This window comes from Gopherus flavomarginatus, chromosome 4 (assembly GCF_025201925.1).
Source record: "Gopherus flavomarginatus isolate rGopFla2 chromosome 4, rGopFla2.mat.asm, whole genome shotgun sequence".
NCBI classification, from domain to species: domain Eukaryota; kingdom Metazoa; phylum Chordata; order Testudines; family Testudinidae; genus Gopherus; species Gopherus flavomarginatus.
The window spans coordinates 149683523-149702301 of record NC_066620.1 but is presented as its reverse complement, the minus strand read 5'-3'; the positions used below and the strand labels follow the sequence as shown (position 1 = coordinate 149702301).

Here is an 18779-nt window from a genome sequence, read left to right as displayed (position 1 = left end):
GCCATTATGAGAAGAAAAATCTACACGAAATGACCACTTGAGGCCCTGTCATAAAGCAGTACCTTGAAGGATGTGGCCTTTTAATAAAGGGGACTCAGAATTTTCAACAGCTTAAAGAGGCTCTCATAAAATGACCATTAGTAGAGACAAACAAAAAAGTGTGTTTTCAAAATACTGAAATACAGTCAGCTGAGATGAATAACAGTATTAAAACTCCAACATATACACAACTGCAGAGATAAAATGTTCCTGAATAGCTCTGTTGAGTGCTCTCTCTGACAGGCTAGTAGGAATAATCCTACACCTGACAGCTTTGATCTTCAAAGCAGGGTCCCCTCCAAAGCAGAACTGTGAAAGAGAATCTTCTGCCACTCTACTCTTTGATAGATTGCCAAGCCTTCCCATCCCAATGTGCATTTTTACAAAAGCAGAGCTTCCCTGGTTGTGTTATCTCTTGTGGTCAAGTTACAGCAAAACTGGGGAGTGGACACAGTGGGGAAGGAGGACTTGGCAATCAGGAGACATCTTACATAGGGCAGCCAGACAGCAAATGTGAAAAATCGGGACAGGGGGTCAGGGGTAATAGGAGCCAATATAAGAAATAGACCCAAAAATCAGGACTGTTCCTATAAAATCAGGACATCTGGTCACCCTAGTCAGAGGAACTGCACTTCTATGATCACTCCTCATTAACCTCCCGTGCATGCAAACCAAAAATTGACTTATTTATTCTTTGTCTTACTGTAGCACAAAGAGCCCCAGTCATGGCTGAAGACTCCACTGTGCTAGGTGCTGTCTAAACACTTGACGAAAAATGTTTCCTGCCCCAAAGAGCTCATGGCCTAATGCACATGTGCAGCATCAGTGGCCATGTGCAGGGTCCTAGGGGAAACGTAGCATCTGGCAGCTGCTAGCCTAGCCTCTTGTGTTGCCACAAGATGCGATTTTATTTTAAAAACAATAACACAGTTGCTGGTCTCATGAGTGAAGCGGTCAGTATTACATGCTGGTTTCCATTTAAAAGGTGCTTAAGAACACCATGAGCTGTGTGGCAAGGCACCTTCTTCATGTCGCCAGACGTAGCACTTGACCCTCTGGCAATGGCGGGCCTGGGGTAAATCAGCCCCACTCTGGGCAGCGTTTGCCTTCTGTGTTCCTTTGGCTGTGTTTCCAGGGTAGGCCCCAGGGTCGGCCTAAGGGATGATCCTCCACCAAACAAAAAGGAAACTGTCTTGTAAACACAAAACCAAAGGGAGATACTTTTCCCTGCCTCCTCCCTGGGTCAGGTGTCATCCTGTTGCTTGCCACGGAATATCAGTCCTTCCCCTAGCAGGCACTCAGGTTTCGCTGTTCCCCTAAGGGAAGGAGCACAGTCCCTCCGCCTGGAGAAGCTTATTTCCCTGCTACCAGTAGCCTGGCAGTTTCTTTCTCTCTCCCACCTTTTCTCTCCCCAGGGGAGATTTTTTTAAAAAAAAAATGTTATTGGGAGGTAAACTATCTGCTTCAATTACCCTTGGTAAATGAAATAACCAAACAATCATTCATTTCCTGATATATCTGTAAAACTCATCTGAAAAGTTTTCAAAATAAATCCTTGTTTAAAAATACATAGTGTGTACCTTCTAAAAACGAAACCAGCATCTACCTCTGAGTTGTGAAGAATAGGTATTAAGGTTATAACAACCAACAAGAATGCACTTTTATGTAGAAAACCATGATTAAATTGAGTCTTCCTGACTAGTGATTTAAATCATGGTTTAAATCAAATCCACCCTGCCTGCTGTGCTCTTGCCCCTGGCCCCTTCATTCCCCAGGGGAGGCCCACAAATATGTTTGGCATCGGCCCACAGAAAGTTAATCTAGTCCTGGGAACAGTGAGTTCCCATGGTGGGCCTGGGTAAGGGGGAGTGGGGGAAATGAGGGAAGTGGGGATGGGGGGGGAAGAGGCAGTGAGGAAGGAAGGGGGATGGAAAAAGGAAGGGGGAGGGAATATGGGAGGGGAGGGCGATGGAGAAGATAAGGGAATCATGGGGGGAAGCGGGATCCTGGCATGCAGAGTACCCTTGACAGCAGCTGGGGCTCCCCCACATTAAGCAGGCCCATCGAACCCCATCCTATGAAGCCCCACTCCCCCAGCACTCAGACCTCCCCGCCAAGCCCCATCTCCCCACAGCCAGACTCCCCCGCCAGAGCCCAACCACCATTACCTGGATCCCCTGCAGAGTCTCATTGCCGCTATACCCAGAACCCCACAACAAGCCCTTGTGCATCTAGATCTCCCACTGAGCCACCCACATACAGATTGCCCCACACAGAAACCTCTCACCCCACACCTGAATCCCTCCCACACTAAGCCCCTCCACACTTGCCTAGCCCTTGCACTGTCAGGGTCAGGTGCAGCCTCATTGTACTGGGGGAGATGGGGGTTTCAGGGTGATCTTCCACCTCAATGCAGCCAGTGGCCTGTGCTCCTCGCTGCCATGCTGGAGCCACATTTATTTATTGACAAATAGAATTTACAGAATTGTAAAATATTTTGCACATTTTTTAAAATTTCTTGATGCATAATTCCCACAGGAGTATCAGCTTATAGGAAAAAGGGCCTTTAGCATTCTAAGGCTAACATATTGGCCTTCCCAAACCCTCTTGTCGCCGTCTAGCCTGACTTTGTCACAGCTGGTTGCTAATACTAAGTTCACTGAACTATCCAGCAGTTATTAAATGAAGAGTCTTGTCTCTGCTACTGTAATCTGTTAGCCACATGAAATAAACTAATAAGTAGAGCTGACTGAGTGTCAGAATTTCTGGTCCATGGGAAATAAAAAAAACAAAATTGTTCAGCTTCAGAACAGAAACAGTTTCTGAAATTTGCTGTGGAATGGAAATTAGAAAAAATTAGTTTAAAACTTTTTGAAATTGACCCTGGGAGCCAAATGCCAAGGTTCCAGCTTCAGCCAAAAGCCTAGAAGCCCTGAGAACCACAACTGAACAGTGAGCCTCAGAGCTTGGGAGCTGGGGATCCTGGAAGTCCTGGGTCTGCTGCCTTGCGGCAGTCCACATGGCTGAGCTGTCCTGTGTTTCATCAAATGTTCATCAGCACTGACATGTTTCCATGAAACATTTTGGTTTCAACTAATTGACATTTTCTGACTAAACCCTAGCTTTGTCTGAAAATTCCTGAGCAGCTCTCCTAAAGAGTTCTTCTGTCTAGCCTCTGACTGCCAGAATCTGGGAATGGAGGACAGAGGATGCATCATTTGATGATTGCCTGTGCTGTTCATTCCTCTGAAGCACCTGACAATGAGACAGGACACTGGGCTAGATGGACCAGTGGTCGGTCCCAGTATGGCTGTTCTTATGTTAAGTGGAATAAGTCAGCTTCTGCAGGGAAGATGTGCTACCACAAATCTCTCATCCCAAGAGAGTCACTGGTCTACAAACATCATCTAGGTTAATGATGTTTAGCCTGACCAGATCAAAGGCCAAGTATTTTTGTTATATTGTCAAAGGCCACAATCAAAGCAATGAAAGTGGGTTTAAGCCACTAAGAAGGCTTTTGCTCTTGATTGCCTGGAGAGAGGATGGTATGAAGAGTGGCAGCATGGTGCAAGGTCTAGGACATTCAGCTGGGAATTCTGGGCTCTATATTCAGCTCTGCCATTGACTTCCTGTGTGGCATTGGGCAAGTCCTCACACCTTTCTGTGCTTGAGATTCCACACTATAAACTAGGGGCAATGCTGCTTGCTCAGCTTTGTCAGAATGTTAAGAATTATCAATGAAACGCACTATATACAAACTAAGTACTATTAGTAGAGATTGGTTTGTGGGTGTCCTTCATGGCTACTGGAAGTGGGTGGATGTTCCATTCCCCTCCTCCTAAGAGCATTTCCTCACCCCTTTTCTCATGGGATCCAGAGATCCCATCCTCCAAGTCTATGTTTATGCTGATAATCAATGTTTATGTAGCTTATTACATTTACAAAAGAACTGCACTAACTTTTACTCATTAGCAACTAAGTAACAATTAGTAACAGGCACCCAATATTGTTAATAATATTAACGATTAGTAACAGGCATCCAATCACTCAGAGGTATTTTCCCCACATGATCATTTTTCATTCAGCTTCTGAAATCAACACATTAATTTACATCTAAACATGTGTATTACAAGTATGGGCTTGTGCAACAGGCCCAAAGATCAACAAAGTTTTTGCCTAAAATGTTTGTTTCTACTCTTCCACTGCCATGTAACTAATTCAACATGCAAGCATCAAACCCCAAGGATCTGCTTCTTGAAAAGACAAATAGTAAATACCTGAGAAGGTGCTGAAGGACTGAGATGGCCTGTGGATCTTGTAAACAAGCTGTATTAATGTCAGTCGATTGCCCATTCCTATACATCTGCTCTAAACTAGAAAACATAAGAGCCCAGTGTGAGAACACAAATGCTTTTGTAAATTTAAAAATAAACAACCTTCAACAGCAAAGCTGCATAAGAATTAAAACCAATGTGCACTTAAAGGAGAACAAAATTTGACTCTAGATACACCGCTTGCAAGCCGACTAATTCATTTGAGTTACACTAGCTGAGTTAAATCCAAAAAACAAGAGTCTGTTTTACTTGAGGCAGCATTGAATATACATGTCAGTAACTTTACAGAAAGATCCCCTGAAAGAACATGACAGGTTAAAAGGGCACTATCAAGTTTGACCTTTTTGGAATTAAAATCAATCAATCAATCAATCAATCAATTCAGGAGTATGATACAATGCTGATGTCGACAGTCTGACCAAGTGCTTTATCTTCAATCTCGGTATTTCTCCTACGGATTTTTAAAATGTCCTAAAGATATAATTTTGGGTGATCACAAAAGGACATATAAGACTGGAGCTGATCACTGCAGCTAGTGAAAACTTCAGTCAAATCACAGTTTAAATATTGTAGCAAAGTGTATTTAGCATATCCAGGAGACTCCAGGCCAGATTCCTTGACTATAGCTGAGCACCACTGATCTTGGGGTCACTCTTTGCTATACCCTAATTTGCACCAGCCATCTCAAGTGGCTGTTACAGCAATGAGGAATTACTAGGACTGACAGACAGCCTGGCCATGCGCCTTGCCCCAGCCAGAGGCTTGCAAGTTTCACTTTCCTTGGTTTTCCCATCTGAGGTCTCAACTGAATGGATGAGAGATTCAAATCTTTAGGAAAGGCTTCATCATAAATGTTACTCAGTCACTGGAGTAAAATAGACGTTAATAAAAACAGACCATTTCTCCACTCTGGAAGGCTCTTCTTACCTGTGGAGTCTGGCATGTGTGTACTGCAGGAATACGCCTGTATCTCCCCGACTTTGGAGAACCCGGTCCCAACTAAACTGATAATCGGATGATAGAAGACCCTTGAAATCCTAAAATGATAACAGTTGCTATTCAGCATCATGTAGCTAGTGTTCCCAGTGCCAATTGATAGTCTCTCACAAAAGGAGGAATAATCAGAAGACAGTTTAAACAGACCTGAATTATGAGTGCAGCAAGCCCAATCTTTTCTGCAGTCTCAAGAGGGTTTTCCAGTTCTTTACTTGCTGAACAGATACAAGCAAAAACAGATGATGAAAATCTGCAACAATGTAACTGGTTCATGGGTCAGAACTACAGAAGCTGGTGGCAGAGCAGATTTGATTAAAATTTATACCAGCAATAAAACAAACTGTCAGGCTGCAAGGGCCAACAAAGTCTGGATGTAAAACTTTTTACCTCTAGGCTACCTTTAAAAGAACTAGGGGTCACCAAATAAAATTAATAGGCAGCATGTTTAAAACAAACAAAAGGAAGTATTTCTTCACACAGTACACAGTCAACCTGTGGAACTCCTTGCCAGAGGATGTTGTGAAGGCCAAGACCATAACAGGGTTCAAAAAAGAACTAGGTAAGTTCATGGAGGATAGGTTCCTCTATGGCTATTAGCCAGGATGGGCAAGGATGGTGTCCCTAGCCTGTGTCTGCAAGAAGCTGGGAATGGGCGATGGGATGGATCACTTTGATGATTACCTGTTCTGTTCATTCCCTCTGAAGCACCTGTCATTGGCCACTGTTGGAAGACAGGATACTGGGCTAGATGGACCTTTTGTCTGACCTAGTATGGCCGTTCTTATGCTCAATATGATTCATAGATTTTAAGGCCAAGGGGATAATAGTCTAGTCTTGACCCATTACGTCACACAGGCCATTGAATTTCACCCTGTAATTCTGGCATCAAGTCCATAACTTCTGGTTGAGCTACAGCATCTTTTAGAAAGACGTCCAGACAGATCTCAAATGATGGAGAATCTAGCACATTCCTAGGTAAATTGCTCCAATGTGGACTTTATTTCTAGTCTGAATTTGTCTGGCTCCAGCTTCCAATCACTGGGTCTTATTACGTCTTTGCCTGCTTGATTAAAGAGCCCTCTACTATCAGAAATCTTCTCCCACATGAGTACTTATGGACTGTGATCAAATCCCCACTAAGCTTTCTCTTGGATAAACCAACTAGACAGAACTTCTTAAATCTCTCACCGAGAGACTAATTTATCTGCCTTGAAACATCACTGATAAATAAGCTAACAAAGGATCCCTGTTTTCACTGCAGCTGTTGGAAGGACCTTGGCTGGAAAGTTATTTTGTGACTGCTTTCAGCAATTCCTCAGTGAGCAAGCAGCTCTCTCACTCCTGCAGCAATCCACTAAAGGGGCTGTTTTACTCCTATTTCCCCTCGAGAGGTGAGAGCACACAGTGCTAAGCTGGGATCATAGCGCTCTTCACACAGACGTTCAGAGACTGCACACATCACCACAATTTTGGAAGGAATGTTAGCGCCAGGTGCACCAGTCCACATCTTCAGGCAATATATTAACTTGTGTTTGGACTCACTAATTTCACCTATGTGGTGACACTTTTGGTCTATTTAAAAACATTCCATTTTTAAATTCAGATCATATCTGCTTTATGTCTAGGTCTCTTCTTCCTATTTGCAAGAGGATCCTAGTGCAGTTTCCTATAAGACCAGGTTGTCAAACGCACTCTGCAGAGAAGGCCTTTTTAATTCTGGTCTATGGGTTAAGTCTATAAAGTCTACACTACTCTCCATCCGCAGCTGATCTCTCAGTTGGAAATTTGCACAAAGACAGAGGGGAAGATATGGCCGTTATGTAAAATCTAAACACATCACTTAATGGGAATGAAGATGCACATTTAGAACTTATCTCTGCCATTTGCTAGGCTATTTGCACAAGCAGTTACCAGGGTTGCACATGCAGCTGAGGTAACTCCAAATTAGTGAGAACTGTGCACCTTAATTTTTTGAAAACCTCTTTCAAGGTGTCATCCTTGGGTTTCATCTCTAATGCCCCACCACAATGAGTGGGGGTGATTCACATCGCTTAGAACTGTTTGCCCATCCGCTTGCTCAGGAAGACAACTCTGCATTGGTTACACTGTTCATGTTTGGAAGGGTTTTTTTGCAACTCTAGGGGCAGATGTTTCTATTTTAAATACGAAAGCTTGCATTCTGCAGAATATAAGCCAGTCAGAGGGGCTTGTTAGCTACCTTAAGTGGGCTAGTTCTGGTGGGCAAGCCAAGTATTTAACACCATCATAAGCAAATTCTTCCTGGCAACATGGTGGGAAGACAACCCTTGCTGCAACTAGAAAACCCACAGGGCCAACTACTCACAATTACCCCACCAAGACACAAAAACAAGCATCTCCAGCCCCACCACTTTCTGAGCCCAGGGAGAAGAGAGATCAATGGCAAGCCCTTCAGCATTAGTACTAGGAGCCCTGCTGCACAGCTGATCCTGAGTTTGATGCCATAAAGTTGCAAGGATGATTCTCACCCAAGGTCTCCTGCATTTACAGGAACCTGGGAACACTTAAGCAAATTTTTTTGAAAAACCATCAATTCCCTGGTTCTGTGCTGATGTCCCTTCAGCCTCCCCATAAGATTAAAATGTATTAAAATCCCACAGTATCAGATAATGATTGAAATTATTACGTATTAGTACCATAGGTTTACAGGGTGCTTTACAAAACACAACTTAGGCGCCTGCCACAAGGAGTTCACAGTCGAGGTAGGACACATACAATTCAAGGAAGCTGGAGTGGGTAGAAGTCGTCACAGCTGAGTTAAATCAATAATGAAAGGCTATGCAGAAATAAGGGGATATTTGAAGGACAGGACAGTGGATGTTTGTTGCACAGAAAGAGGCTGATCCAGCAAGAAAAAGATCCAGAGACACAAGTGGGAGCAGGTGCTCCTGGGGGAATTCTGCACCACTTGCAATGTAAAATGTGCACAGAATTAATGTTCTATGCAGAATTTCATTTTTCCCCACAGAATTGGTTGTGCAGAGCTGCTGACTGCCACTAGGTGCCACTGGACCCAGCGAGTCTGGCCTCGCAGCTCACAGTGCACCTGGCAGGAGGTGTGGCTGGGTTGTGCTTCCCAGATTTGCCAGCCCTGCTTGGTCTCATATTGCGGCTGGGCTCCCTCCCTGCACGGCAACTGCAGGAGCCAGTGAGCTGCACCCTGTGGGGAGAGGTAGGAGCAACAGCTGGGAGCTTCAGGGAAAGGCTGCTGCTTTCCGGGAGGAAAGACTGAGGATAAGGGAGGGGGGTATGCTCCGGGGGGAGAAGAGAGTGTGTGACTCAAGTGACACCCTCCCCCACTATCAGCAGGTACAGGCCATCTCTGCCCGGTGGGACAGTAACAAAGCTGTGCGGGGCAGAGCCTGTGACTGGGCTCAGGAAGGGAAGAAGGTGCGGGTTTCTGGGCCCAGGCTCCCCATGCAGACCCACCCAAATATCCCCTCCATCACCTCCCAACCACACCCCTCCTCCAGCTCTCCCTGGCAGTGTCCTCTATTTGGGAACTTGAACTATGGTAACCCTATAGGGGCTGGAAAAGTGAGAATTGACTAAAAGACCAGGAGGACGTATTCCCCTAAATTGTGCCCAGCTGGCACGTGTGACACACTCAGACTGAGGGCCCGACAAAGGCATAACAAAGAAACAGGAAGTGGGTTGTCAAAGAGGCTTCTTGAACTCTCTACTTCTGGGGGAAATCTTTTTTGTTGTCTGTATTGTTACAGACATACCTGCTGACAGGCATTTCGAAATAAATTACCAAAATAATTGAAACTGGTGTGATTATATTGTGTTATTTTTGACAAGTAAAATATACAGAATTTTAAAATACTGTGCACAGAATTTTTAATTTCTTGGCACAGAACTCCCCCAGGAGTATGCAGGGAACAGAAAGAGCATTAAGGAGAGAGGATTCTACTGAAGAGAAGGCTTGTGAGAAGGTGTAGAGGGAAAAGAGGATACAAGAATGGAAATGCAGGCAGCACAGAGTCTTAACAGCGAGGACAATGAGACACTTAATAGCCCATATCACTATAGACAAGATTTTCAGAGCAACAGATGGCAGGTAAGTTCCTTTGGAAATGCCCTCCCCAGCATCTGAGCACTTCAAACATTAATGAAACACTTCAAACAACCCTGTGAGTTAGGGAACTATTGCCATTTTACAAGTGAGAAAGTGAGGCAGAGCAAGATTAAGAGTAGAGGGTAAAACTTTTAGAAGTGCCTGTGTGAGTGAGGAGACTAAGTTCCATTTTCAAAAGTGATTTAGGAGCTTACATGCCATTCATTCCTGGGTTCTGTTCCCAGCTCAGCCACTAACTTGCTGCATCATGGTAGGATAAAAGTGCCTTGCCCGTCCATCAAAAGGGGCAATAACTTCCCTACATTGCAGGGTTGTTGTAAGGCAACGTTCACTACATGGCCTTCTATGCTTCAGGAACGCTATTTGAGATTCTAGCTATGGAAGGGCAAAGTGTTATTACTACTTTATTTATATCATCACAGATGGTGAAAAGACACAGATCAGAGCCTGTTGCTCTGGGTTACTGGATGTGGGGGAGAGTGATGGAGGGGGAAGGAGAAAGAGATATTGTAATCTGCATGGGAATATTTCAAGAGAAATGAATAAAACCTGAATAAGCTAACTTTTTGCAGAAGCCATGTTTTGTAACATCCTTGAGCGAGCTTCATTTAAAACATCTTCCAGCAAAACCACCTCTCCTTTTCGTGTCTTCATCCCCTGCACTAGCCCAAAAGACACATGCTGACACCTGCATTGAAAACAGCAGGATCTAAAATCATATTTTAATCAACAGAAATGCCTGCAATGTGTTCAGGCAGGGCCTGAACCACGATGAAGTAGTAACAGCTGAACAAACATCATTCAACACAGAAAGCTCAGCAATGTCATCATTACCACACTTCAAAAACCATCTCTCCTTGCACACCTTATAATTAGACAGAATGGACCAGAATTATGATAACCTGGTCATTCATACATGCTCAGGAGACTGGTACTTTGTAGCAGCTGCATTAGGCTTTAATATAGAAGACTCAGTACAATAAGCTAAGAAGAGGCAGGATGTAAAATATTATACTCATAAAAGTAAATTAGCTCTTAAGATTATTACTGTTTGAGCACACAGTGAACAGATACGGAGGTGTAATGTCTTTGATGGGCAATATTTCCTCCTTTCTTGCTTTTATGTACTCTACTGTTCATACCAAGGAGCTTTAAGGGGCCTATTAAAGGATTTCTGATCATCACTGCTCGTTTTTCCTTTTTAATATATCTCCACCCCAATAAAAAAAGTAGCAATTATGACACCCACACCTACCTTTCTGCCCATTGGTAGCCCATGAGCTTCAGTATTTGGAACAGCTGTTCAAAGTGAGTGTTTTGACTTTTATCTGTCTTAGGGGGGAAAATGAGTGCATTTTAGAAGACATCCCTGCTTAGGCAGAGAGACAGCAGAACTAAGATCTAGTAAAACAGACTGGAATTGAAAGATATAATAGCGTAAGTACTTTGACATCAACCCACTCTAGAATCTTACTACTGATAAAATACTTTTATCTTTGTGAAAACAGTTTATTTATATCATTTTAGTACAGGCCTTTCAATTAATCTACTTCAAATATCACCTTTGAATTCATACATTTTGTCTAATCTCTCATCAGAAAGGATGCACTCATATCCAGGGCTGAGCCTTGAAGCCCCTGTCACTGGTGCTTGATTTACATCATCAATACAAATGCTGGGCAGGTTTAAAAGAAACAAACAAGTATTTCTTCACTCAACACAGAGCCAGCCTGTGGAACTTATTGTCAGGGGATGGTGTGAAGGCTAGAAGTATAACTAGGTATAGAAAATAACTAGATAAGTTCATGAAGGATAGGTCCCTCAATGGCTATTAGCCAAGATAGTAAGAGACGCAACCCCATGCTCTAAGCGTCCCTAAGCCTCCAAATGCCAGAAACTAGGACTGGGTGACAGGGAAATTGGATCACTCGAAATTACCCTGTTCTATTCATTCCCTCTGAACCATCTGACTGTCAGAAGACAGGATACTGGACTAGATGAACCATTAGTCTCACCCAATATGGCCATTCTTATGACCTTATGTGACATTTCAGCACTTCTGGGACACTGGGCCAGACACAAATGTATATATTTTAAACATGTGCTGTATAATCATAGAATCATAGGAATGTAGTGTTGGTAGAGACCTCAAGGGGAACACCTAGTCAATCCCCCATGCTGAGTCAGAACCAAGTATACACAGACCATCCCTGACAATTATCTAATTTGTTTTTTAAAATCTCCAACAACAGGGATTCCACAACCTCCTTTGAAAGCCTATTTCAGTACTTAACTATCCTAATAGTTAGAAAGTTCAGTGGACATGGAAAACAAGTGAATCACTGTCCTCTTTATAACAGCCCTTAATGCCCTTATCATATTTGAAGACAGTTATCAGGTCTCCCATCAGCCTTCTTTTCTCAAGACTAAAGACGTCCATCTTTTTTTTAAACCTTTCCTCATAGGTCCGGTTTTCTAAACCTTTTATTACTTTTGTTGCTCTCCTCTTGACTCTCACCAGTTTATCCGCATCTTTCCTAAAGTGTGGTGCCCAAAACTGGACACAGTACTCCAGTGGAGGCCTTACCAGTGCCAAGTAGAACGATTACCTCCCATGTCTTACATACAAGTCTCCTGTTAATATACCCCAGAATATTAGCCTTTTTCATAACTGCATCACATTGTTGGCTTATATTCAATTAGTGAGCTACTATAACCCCCAGACCCTTTTCAGGAGTACTACTGCCTAGCCAGTTATTCCTCATTTTGTAGCTGTGCGTTCGATTTTTTCTTTAGTAACAGATAATGCTCATCTCTCAAATATTAATATATTAAATTAAATATACATTTGCTGCTCTCCTCATCTTTCAATTCATCTCTCTTGTGACTGTTACAGACTTCCCATTGGAATTAGCCTCTCTCTGTACTCAACAACAGGCTTGCTATTACAGGCATCATGGGATGCAGGTCCCCTCACCTAGTTAAGATGGCAGAATTCACCACCACTCCTTCATTCTAGTTTGCTCCTGAACTACAGCCCCACGGGCCATATTTGACAGACCACTATTGCAAGAAGTGAATGATTTTTCTTCTCCTTTATTCTTTTTCAAGCCCAGGCTAGGAATTTCCAGAGCTAGAGTTAGTAATTCATGCATCTGTTGTTATGGAAGAGTACAGATGAGAGACAGAGTAGGTGACCTGGCAGGTGATTTCCATTTCTAACTTCTCAGAGACACTGTAATTTCAATGGCCATACTAGTTACCTCGCAGGTTCCAGCTTTTGCTGCAAGAACGTAAGGATTATGTCAGGGAGAAGAAGAAAGTTAGACATAAGGACTGAACAATTACTAAAAGTTGAGGTGACTGGCCACTAATATCCTTCAGCAGGTGCTCTTTCTCGGGCTATCTTAGGGCACTGACTCTGCACTGGTCCATCTCATTATTATCAATTTCAACCTTCATTCTCTTTTGGTGCAAAGTATTTCGTTATTTTCACTTTGTCACTTTCTTGTAACTCATGGCAATCACAGGAGCAAACATAGATGAGCAACTGCACACATCAGCTATTGCTACGTCCATAACTTCTGGAGCATTGTTTCTCTGTTGGAATGCAGCTCCTTGTTGACAAGGAAAGCAGCATGTTGCTATCGGTGGAAAACACATTATTCTGATGTCACAAGAGGGGAAGAAAAGCTAATGGAAACTCCTTGGAGCCAGAAAATGAAGAGCTAAAAAGACCTGGGCTTTTGGTTGTACATTTACTGGCTCCAGTGATTTTTCCAAAGGCATCGTATTATGTAACATTATACTGGATAATGAAAGCATAATACCAAGCATGCTGTATGGACATCTCCAGACACATCATAAGGAGCAGGCCAAAAAACCTGTAGATTTGCTTCCCAGAGGACATTAACTGACTCCATATACTAAAAAGTGGTTTTCAAAAGGTTATCTTTATCTCTGAAAAAAACTTAAAGGCATCATATGCTGTATCTTTAGAATTGCTAAAGCTAAGAAGTTTTACAAAGCAAACAAGGAGGTAATCCTGCTATCCATTACTGATATTGCTGAAGTCATGTTAAAAAAACAGCAGACCATTAAAATGCTCCAAGTCTGCAACCGCATTGCCTAGATGGATTAAACAGCTCTTGATGTGCAATTCCAACTGAATCAACAATAGAGCAACTGAGGTACCATAAACAAGCTATAAAATTCCCATTTGTGACAATATACTGGGACTTTAATTTAAAGTTCTGTGTAAATGGATTTTAGAACATGACTTGAATAGCATATTTTATATCCTTTTATATGCTAAAACAATTATAAGAATCAACTTTTAGCTTGATTCAATATTTAATAACAATATTTATCTGGAAAATGACCTGCTGATTGAGTAAAAGCTATTTTTGAGCTAATTAATTTTTAAGATGGTGAGTCCACATGATTTTTCAGCCATTTTGTGGGTCATGAACTAAAAAAGGATTGAGAACCATTGTGTAATATTGTGGAATAGCTGCTGTGCAGTGAGGCCCTCTAAGTGTCTGTTGTGATGCCAAGTACCATGTGCCATGGTCACACTGGGAGCAAGAGAGGCCCTGCATTAATAAAAGAGTTAAACTCAAAGTGTTGTGTGCATCTAAAATTACTTACCACATAAATCATAGTATCACAGTTATATTTCTGCATTCGGTCTATAGCAGCAGCAAGATCTCTGGAAGAGATAAATGAGAAATTCTCAGTCAAACTAAATCCACCTCATTATTTAGAATGGGTTGCCTGCCATTGTAGAAAGGTTGTAAAAATGAACAAGTGCATTATAGAGGGTTTTCACCTTGTACTGAAGCCACTGCCAGAGAGAGAATACCAGGTTAAATGAATCAATGTATACTTCATGCAAAAGAGTGAGCATCTGGTCTTTGTTCATTACGTATTTTTAGGATTCAGTGTTGTTGTTTTTAAACTCATTATTACGGTCAGAAAAGCGAATAGGAAAAATGACTTCTTGCACAGTACAAATCTGGTCCGTGTGTCCCTACTGGGACAGTGAAATGGTCAAACAATTGGGGAAATCTTGTGAGCAGAGAAGATAGAACCTTCACAGGACCTGGACATAGACTATGGAGATAACTCCTGCAAGAGATAAGAATGACCCCTAACCACTGTCTCAGAACTGAATGCAGTTCACCTCTTCAATGCAGCTTTTCTCAAGAAGTTCACACACACACACAAACACCCCTCTCACCCCAAACACTAAAAAAAGTTTGATTTTTGTCAGCCTGTGGTATGAACTAAAGTGACTGTTATTTCTATTTTAAAATACTTTAGAAGAATTCAAATACTATGATGATGGGTCCAAAAAGATGGTGGTAACAACTGATGTAGCAGGCTGTCGGCACTGCAGAGCCAATAAAGATGTGGAAGAGCAAACTGCTAGTCTACATCACACTTCATGAATAAGAATGCTAGTCAAGTTCTTCTAAAATCTTTGTTGTGATCAATTATTTGTTAAGCAGAAAGAATATAGCTTTGTGTTCAGTCTATTTATATGGTTGATAGCTGGGACCAAAAAAAGGATCTATAAATAGAGTAGATTTCCTTTTGGACTCTTAGAGAATAAATCTAGAAAAACAAGGCTTCATTTTTTTTAAAGTAACTACCTATCTCTCCATAGTTATATTGTCACTATAACGTTCAGTTATTCAAATTATTGACTAGTCAATATCTTGTAGTGTTTCTATAACAAAAAGAGTTTAAATCCCTAAAAGACACTACTAATGCGAATTACACAAAAGTTTATCACTGAACTAAATCCAAAGTGTAGCATAGACAGACACTTGCCTTGTTATATAAAGAGATGTCCCATCACTACGCATTACAGTGGAAGACAATGAGAGGTCTCTTTTTTCAGAAAGATCCACTACTCTTGTTCCTTTGCTGAAAATGAAAAACAAAGAAACCTCAACCACATAACATCATTTGAAATAATTGCAAACCAGAATTGAAATACAGAATCCAGAAAAAGAATCAGATGACACATACATAAAGAAAAGATCTTTCTTCATGCTGCCCACTATTCCTGGAATAGTCTCATTCCTCTTGTGCACAGAGAAACTTTCCTCTACTCCTTCACATTTCCTTTGCATTAGTAGAAGCATTGCCAGCAGATCAAGGGAAGTGATTAATCCCCTCTATTTGGCACTGGTGAGGCCACATCTGGAGTACTGCATCCAGTTTTGGGACCTGAACTACAGAAAGGATGTGGACAAGCTGGAGAGAGTCCAGTGGAGGACAATGAAAATGATTAGGGGCCTGGGGCACATGACTTATGAGGAGAGGCTGAAGAACTGGGCTTATTTTGTCTGCAGAAGAGAAGAGTGAGAGGGGATTTGATAGCAGCCTTCAACTACCTGAAGAGGGGTTCCAAAAAGGATGGAGCGAGGCTGTTCTCAGTGGTGGTAGATGACAGAACAAGGAGCAATGGTCTCAAGTTGCAGTGGGGGAGGTCTAGGTTGGATATTAGGAAAAACTATTTAACTAGGAGGGTGGTGAAGCACTGGAATGGGTTACCTCAGGTGGTGGAATCTGCTTTGAGGTTTTCAAGACCTGGCTTGACAAAGCCCTGGCTGGGATGATTTAGTTGGGATTGGTCCTGCTTTGAGCAGGGGATTGGACTAGATGACCTCCTGAGGTCTCTTCCAACCCTAATCTTCTATGATCTCTCTTTCATAACCTCTTCTTTCACCTTGCCTTCCATTGCTGATATCAGAGAATTGCCTGCTCTCACTCTTGTGGCTCATCTTTTATGAATGTTATTTCCACACGTTAACATTGTCAATACCTCAAGACAGGGACACATCTAACTCAATTTATTAAGTACCATGTACCACTATGGTGCTATATAACTAATAAACAGCACAACCAGCCATTAAATAATTAGTTCAGAAGACCATTTTCCCCAATATGAAACACTTTCACTGTGCTCAGTTTTAGCTGCAACACCACTGCTTCTACATCTTCCACATGATATTATACTGAAAGTACTTGCGTAAGGGAAAAATCCCACAACTACTGAGCAGCATATTTTTATCTATCTATCTATATAACCACCACATCTTTTATATTTGAAATATGACAATAGCAAAGAGTTAAAAAAAATCACAACTGTTATAATGAAAACAAAATAACCTTTCATACATTGTTTTCTGAAGGAGTCCTTTAGTGTCCAGCATCTTTAGAACTTCCTGGGACTTCTCTTGATAAAATGATTCTCCAGAATATTCATCAAAATGCACTCCTAGACGCTGAAAGTTTCCAGGAACAGAAAGGAAAAACACTGTTAGGGTGAGACTTACACTTTCTTCAAGTCTTTAAATTTGCTAGAAGTCAGATGATGGGTCTGTGTTGTAGGCCATCTAGATGGGGAGAGTGACGATGGATTTTAGTCATGAACAGCTAGCATTTGTTGTCAAAAGGAAGGGAAGGGATTTGGGGTTTTAATTTAATCTCTGGTTCATTACATTTTGTTTCTTGGGTGAGGAGCAGCTGCTATTTTATTTCAATTCACAGCAAAGGCATTTGTCTAGAGCCTGGGATAGGTTCTTTCATAAATATTTATTATAAATGAAAATAAAATACAAGTTTTTCCCACAAAAGAATGGAAACTGGTTTTAATTAAATGTCAGTGTGTGAGACAGGAATTCACTTTAACTGCACTCTATCTGCAGACAGCTTTTGTACTGATTACTGTAACTTCCAGTTATTGTAATTTCTCATGATCAACTGAATCTGCAATGTTTGCTGTTCTGTATAAAAAAAGTTAGATTAATCTAAGCTAAAACAAGCTATTTACCAATTACATTTATGACATGGAACCTTTTAATTTAGTGGGTTGGAATTTATTAAAGATGTACTACATAGGCATAAATCTGCTTTGTCGCTCAGCACTCTTCTCTTGGATTGTGTGACTATGAGAAAGGAAAGTCGAATGTCTAGTCATATGGATTTCAAAAAACAAATTTGTCTAAGATCTTCGCAACTAAGATTTACTATGCTTTGCCTGGATATTAAATAAACCACAGCACTTTTGGTAAGAGAAAGGTGTTTGCCTCAGCATATTTGGAAAGTTTTTCCCTTTCCCTACTCTTATAAAACATCTGTAAAAAGATGAAATGGTTGAGCTCCTGATGGCTCCTTCCACTCCAAGGGCGACTGAATTTCAGCAGAATATGTATTTAGTTTGTGATGTGCTGAGGGAGTTTCAGGGATGAAAAAGTGCTATGCAGATGTCAATGATTGGTATCATCGAACAGTGGACGAAAGGAGACTATCCTAGGACTGCATAGAGACAACAGCTGATGGTGTGGCACCTTGTAAATCCGGACATACTCTTCAATACTGAAGTCTCTAAAATGCTGCCACATTGACAGTGTCTGCTGATCACGTGCCTCCAATTTTCTAAAGAAATCCTGTGCCAGCTTCTTTATGTTTTCATCTTCTTCTGCTGCTTTGTTAACCTGTACATATACCTAAAATACAATGGCATGGAAAATGTACAATAAATATAATCTTCCCTTCAAAGGAAAATAAAAGTGGGAAACACAGGAAAGTCCACAAGAACAGCACAGAAGAGTGAGACTAGGAACACACCGTTTATTTTTAAGGGCTGTACAGTTTAAACTCAACTGTGGTAACTATTAGTTTTTTCGAAAATCCAGATTGTAATCCCACAACTGCTACTTCTATTGCTGTTACTTCGGATGCTGCTTCTGTTACTATCCCAATCTTGAAGCAACCAAAGCAACGGAATATGGAAGAATTCATTTGTATGTAAAGAAATCAATGATAGAGTCTTAAACCAGGATGCATTTCAGGTTGTTGATCACATCATTGGCACATGTCAGTTAAACCCCAAAGGAAAAGGCTGGCATGCTGTTTAACTAAGGGAGCCCATATGTCAATTTGCTAGAAGTGTGTGTTGCATTCAACACTGCTAGCATATATAGACATTGGCTTCCCTGGTTGGATACTGTATTCCTTTAGTTGTTAAAGGCCAGAAGTAGATTCAGTTCAAAGTGATTTTTATTTATTTTTTGCATTTAGCATTTAGAAAATGAGAGGCAAAGTTCTGAAAGCAAAATTATAAAAATGCTGTTTAAAAATAAATTTACCATGACCGTTAATTTTATATTTTGACCCACACAGGTCAGCATTTATGGAATACTGTCCCACTTTGACAGGTTTTATAAATTAACCCTGTTAGGCCACTGAATTATTGCAACATTAGTGAGACA

General features: G+C 41.5%; 2 protein-coding genes across 7 annotated transcripts in view; one reads left to right on the top strand and one right to left on the bottom strand.

The window, feature by feature from the left end:
• Nucleotides 1-18779, top strand: part of ORC3 (origin recognition complex subunit 3) — a 260786-nt gene that overhangs the window by 116838 nt on the left and 125169 nt on the right. The window lies entirely within an intron of this gene.
• Nucleotides 1-18779, bottom strand: part of RARS2 (arginyl-tRNA synthetase 2, mitochondrial) — a 59584-nt gene that overhangs the window by 6196 nt on the left and 34609 nt on the right. For 5 of the 6 annotated variants that reach the window (XM_050950132.1, XM_050950128.1, XM_050950127.1 and 2 more), the window contains 9 exons: nt 17856-18014; nt 16684-16790; nt 15328-15423; nt 14140-14200; nt 10745-10821; nt 10053-10177; nt 5517-5584; nt 5301-5410; nt 4317-4412 (listed from right to left, as the gene is read on the bottom strand). In XM_050950132.1, coding sequence (XP_050806089.1) covers nt 4317-4412; nt 5301-5410; nt 5517-5584; nt 10053-10177; nt 10745-10821; nt 14140-14200; nt 15328-15423; nt 16684-16790; nt 17856-18014 — 899 coding nt within the window. The remainder of the gene's footprint in view (nt 1-4316; nt 4413-5300; nt 5411-5516; nt 5585-10052; nt 10178-10744; nt 10822-14139; nt 14201-15327; nt 15424-16683; nt 16791-17855; nt 18015-18779) is intronic. The other variant, XM_050950131.1, reaches the window with a different exon arrangement.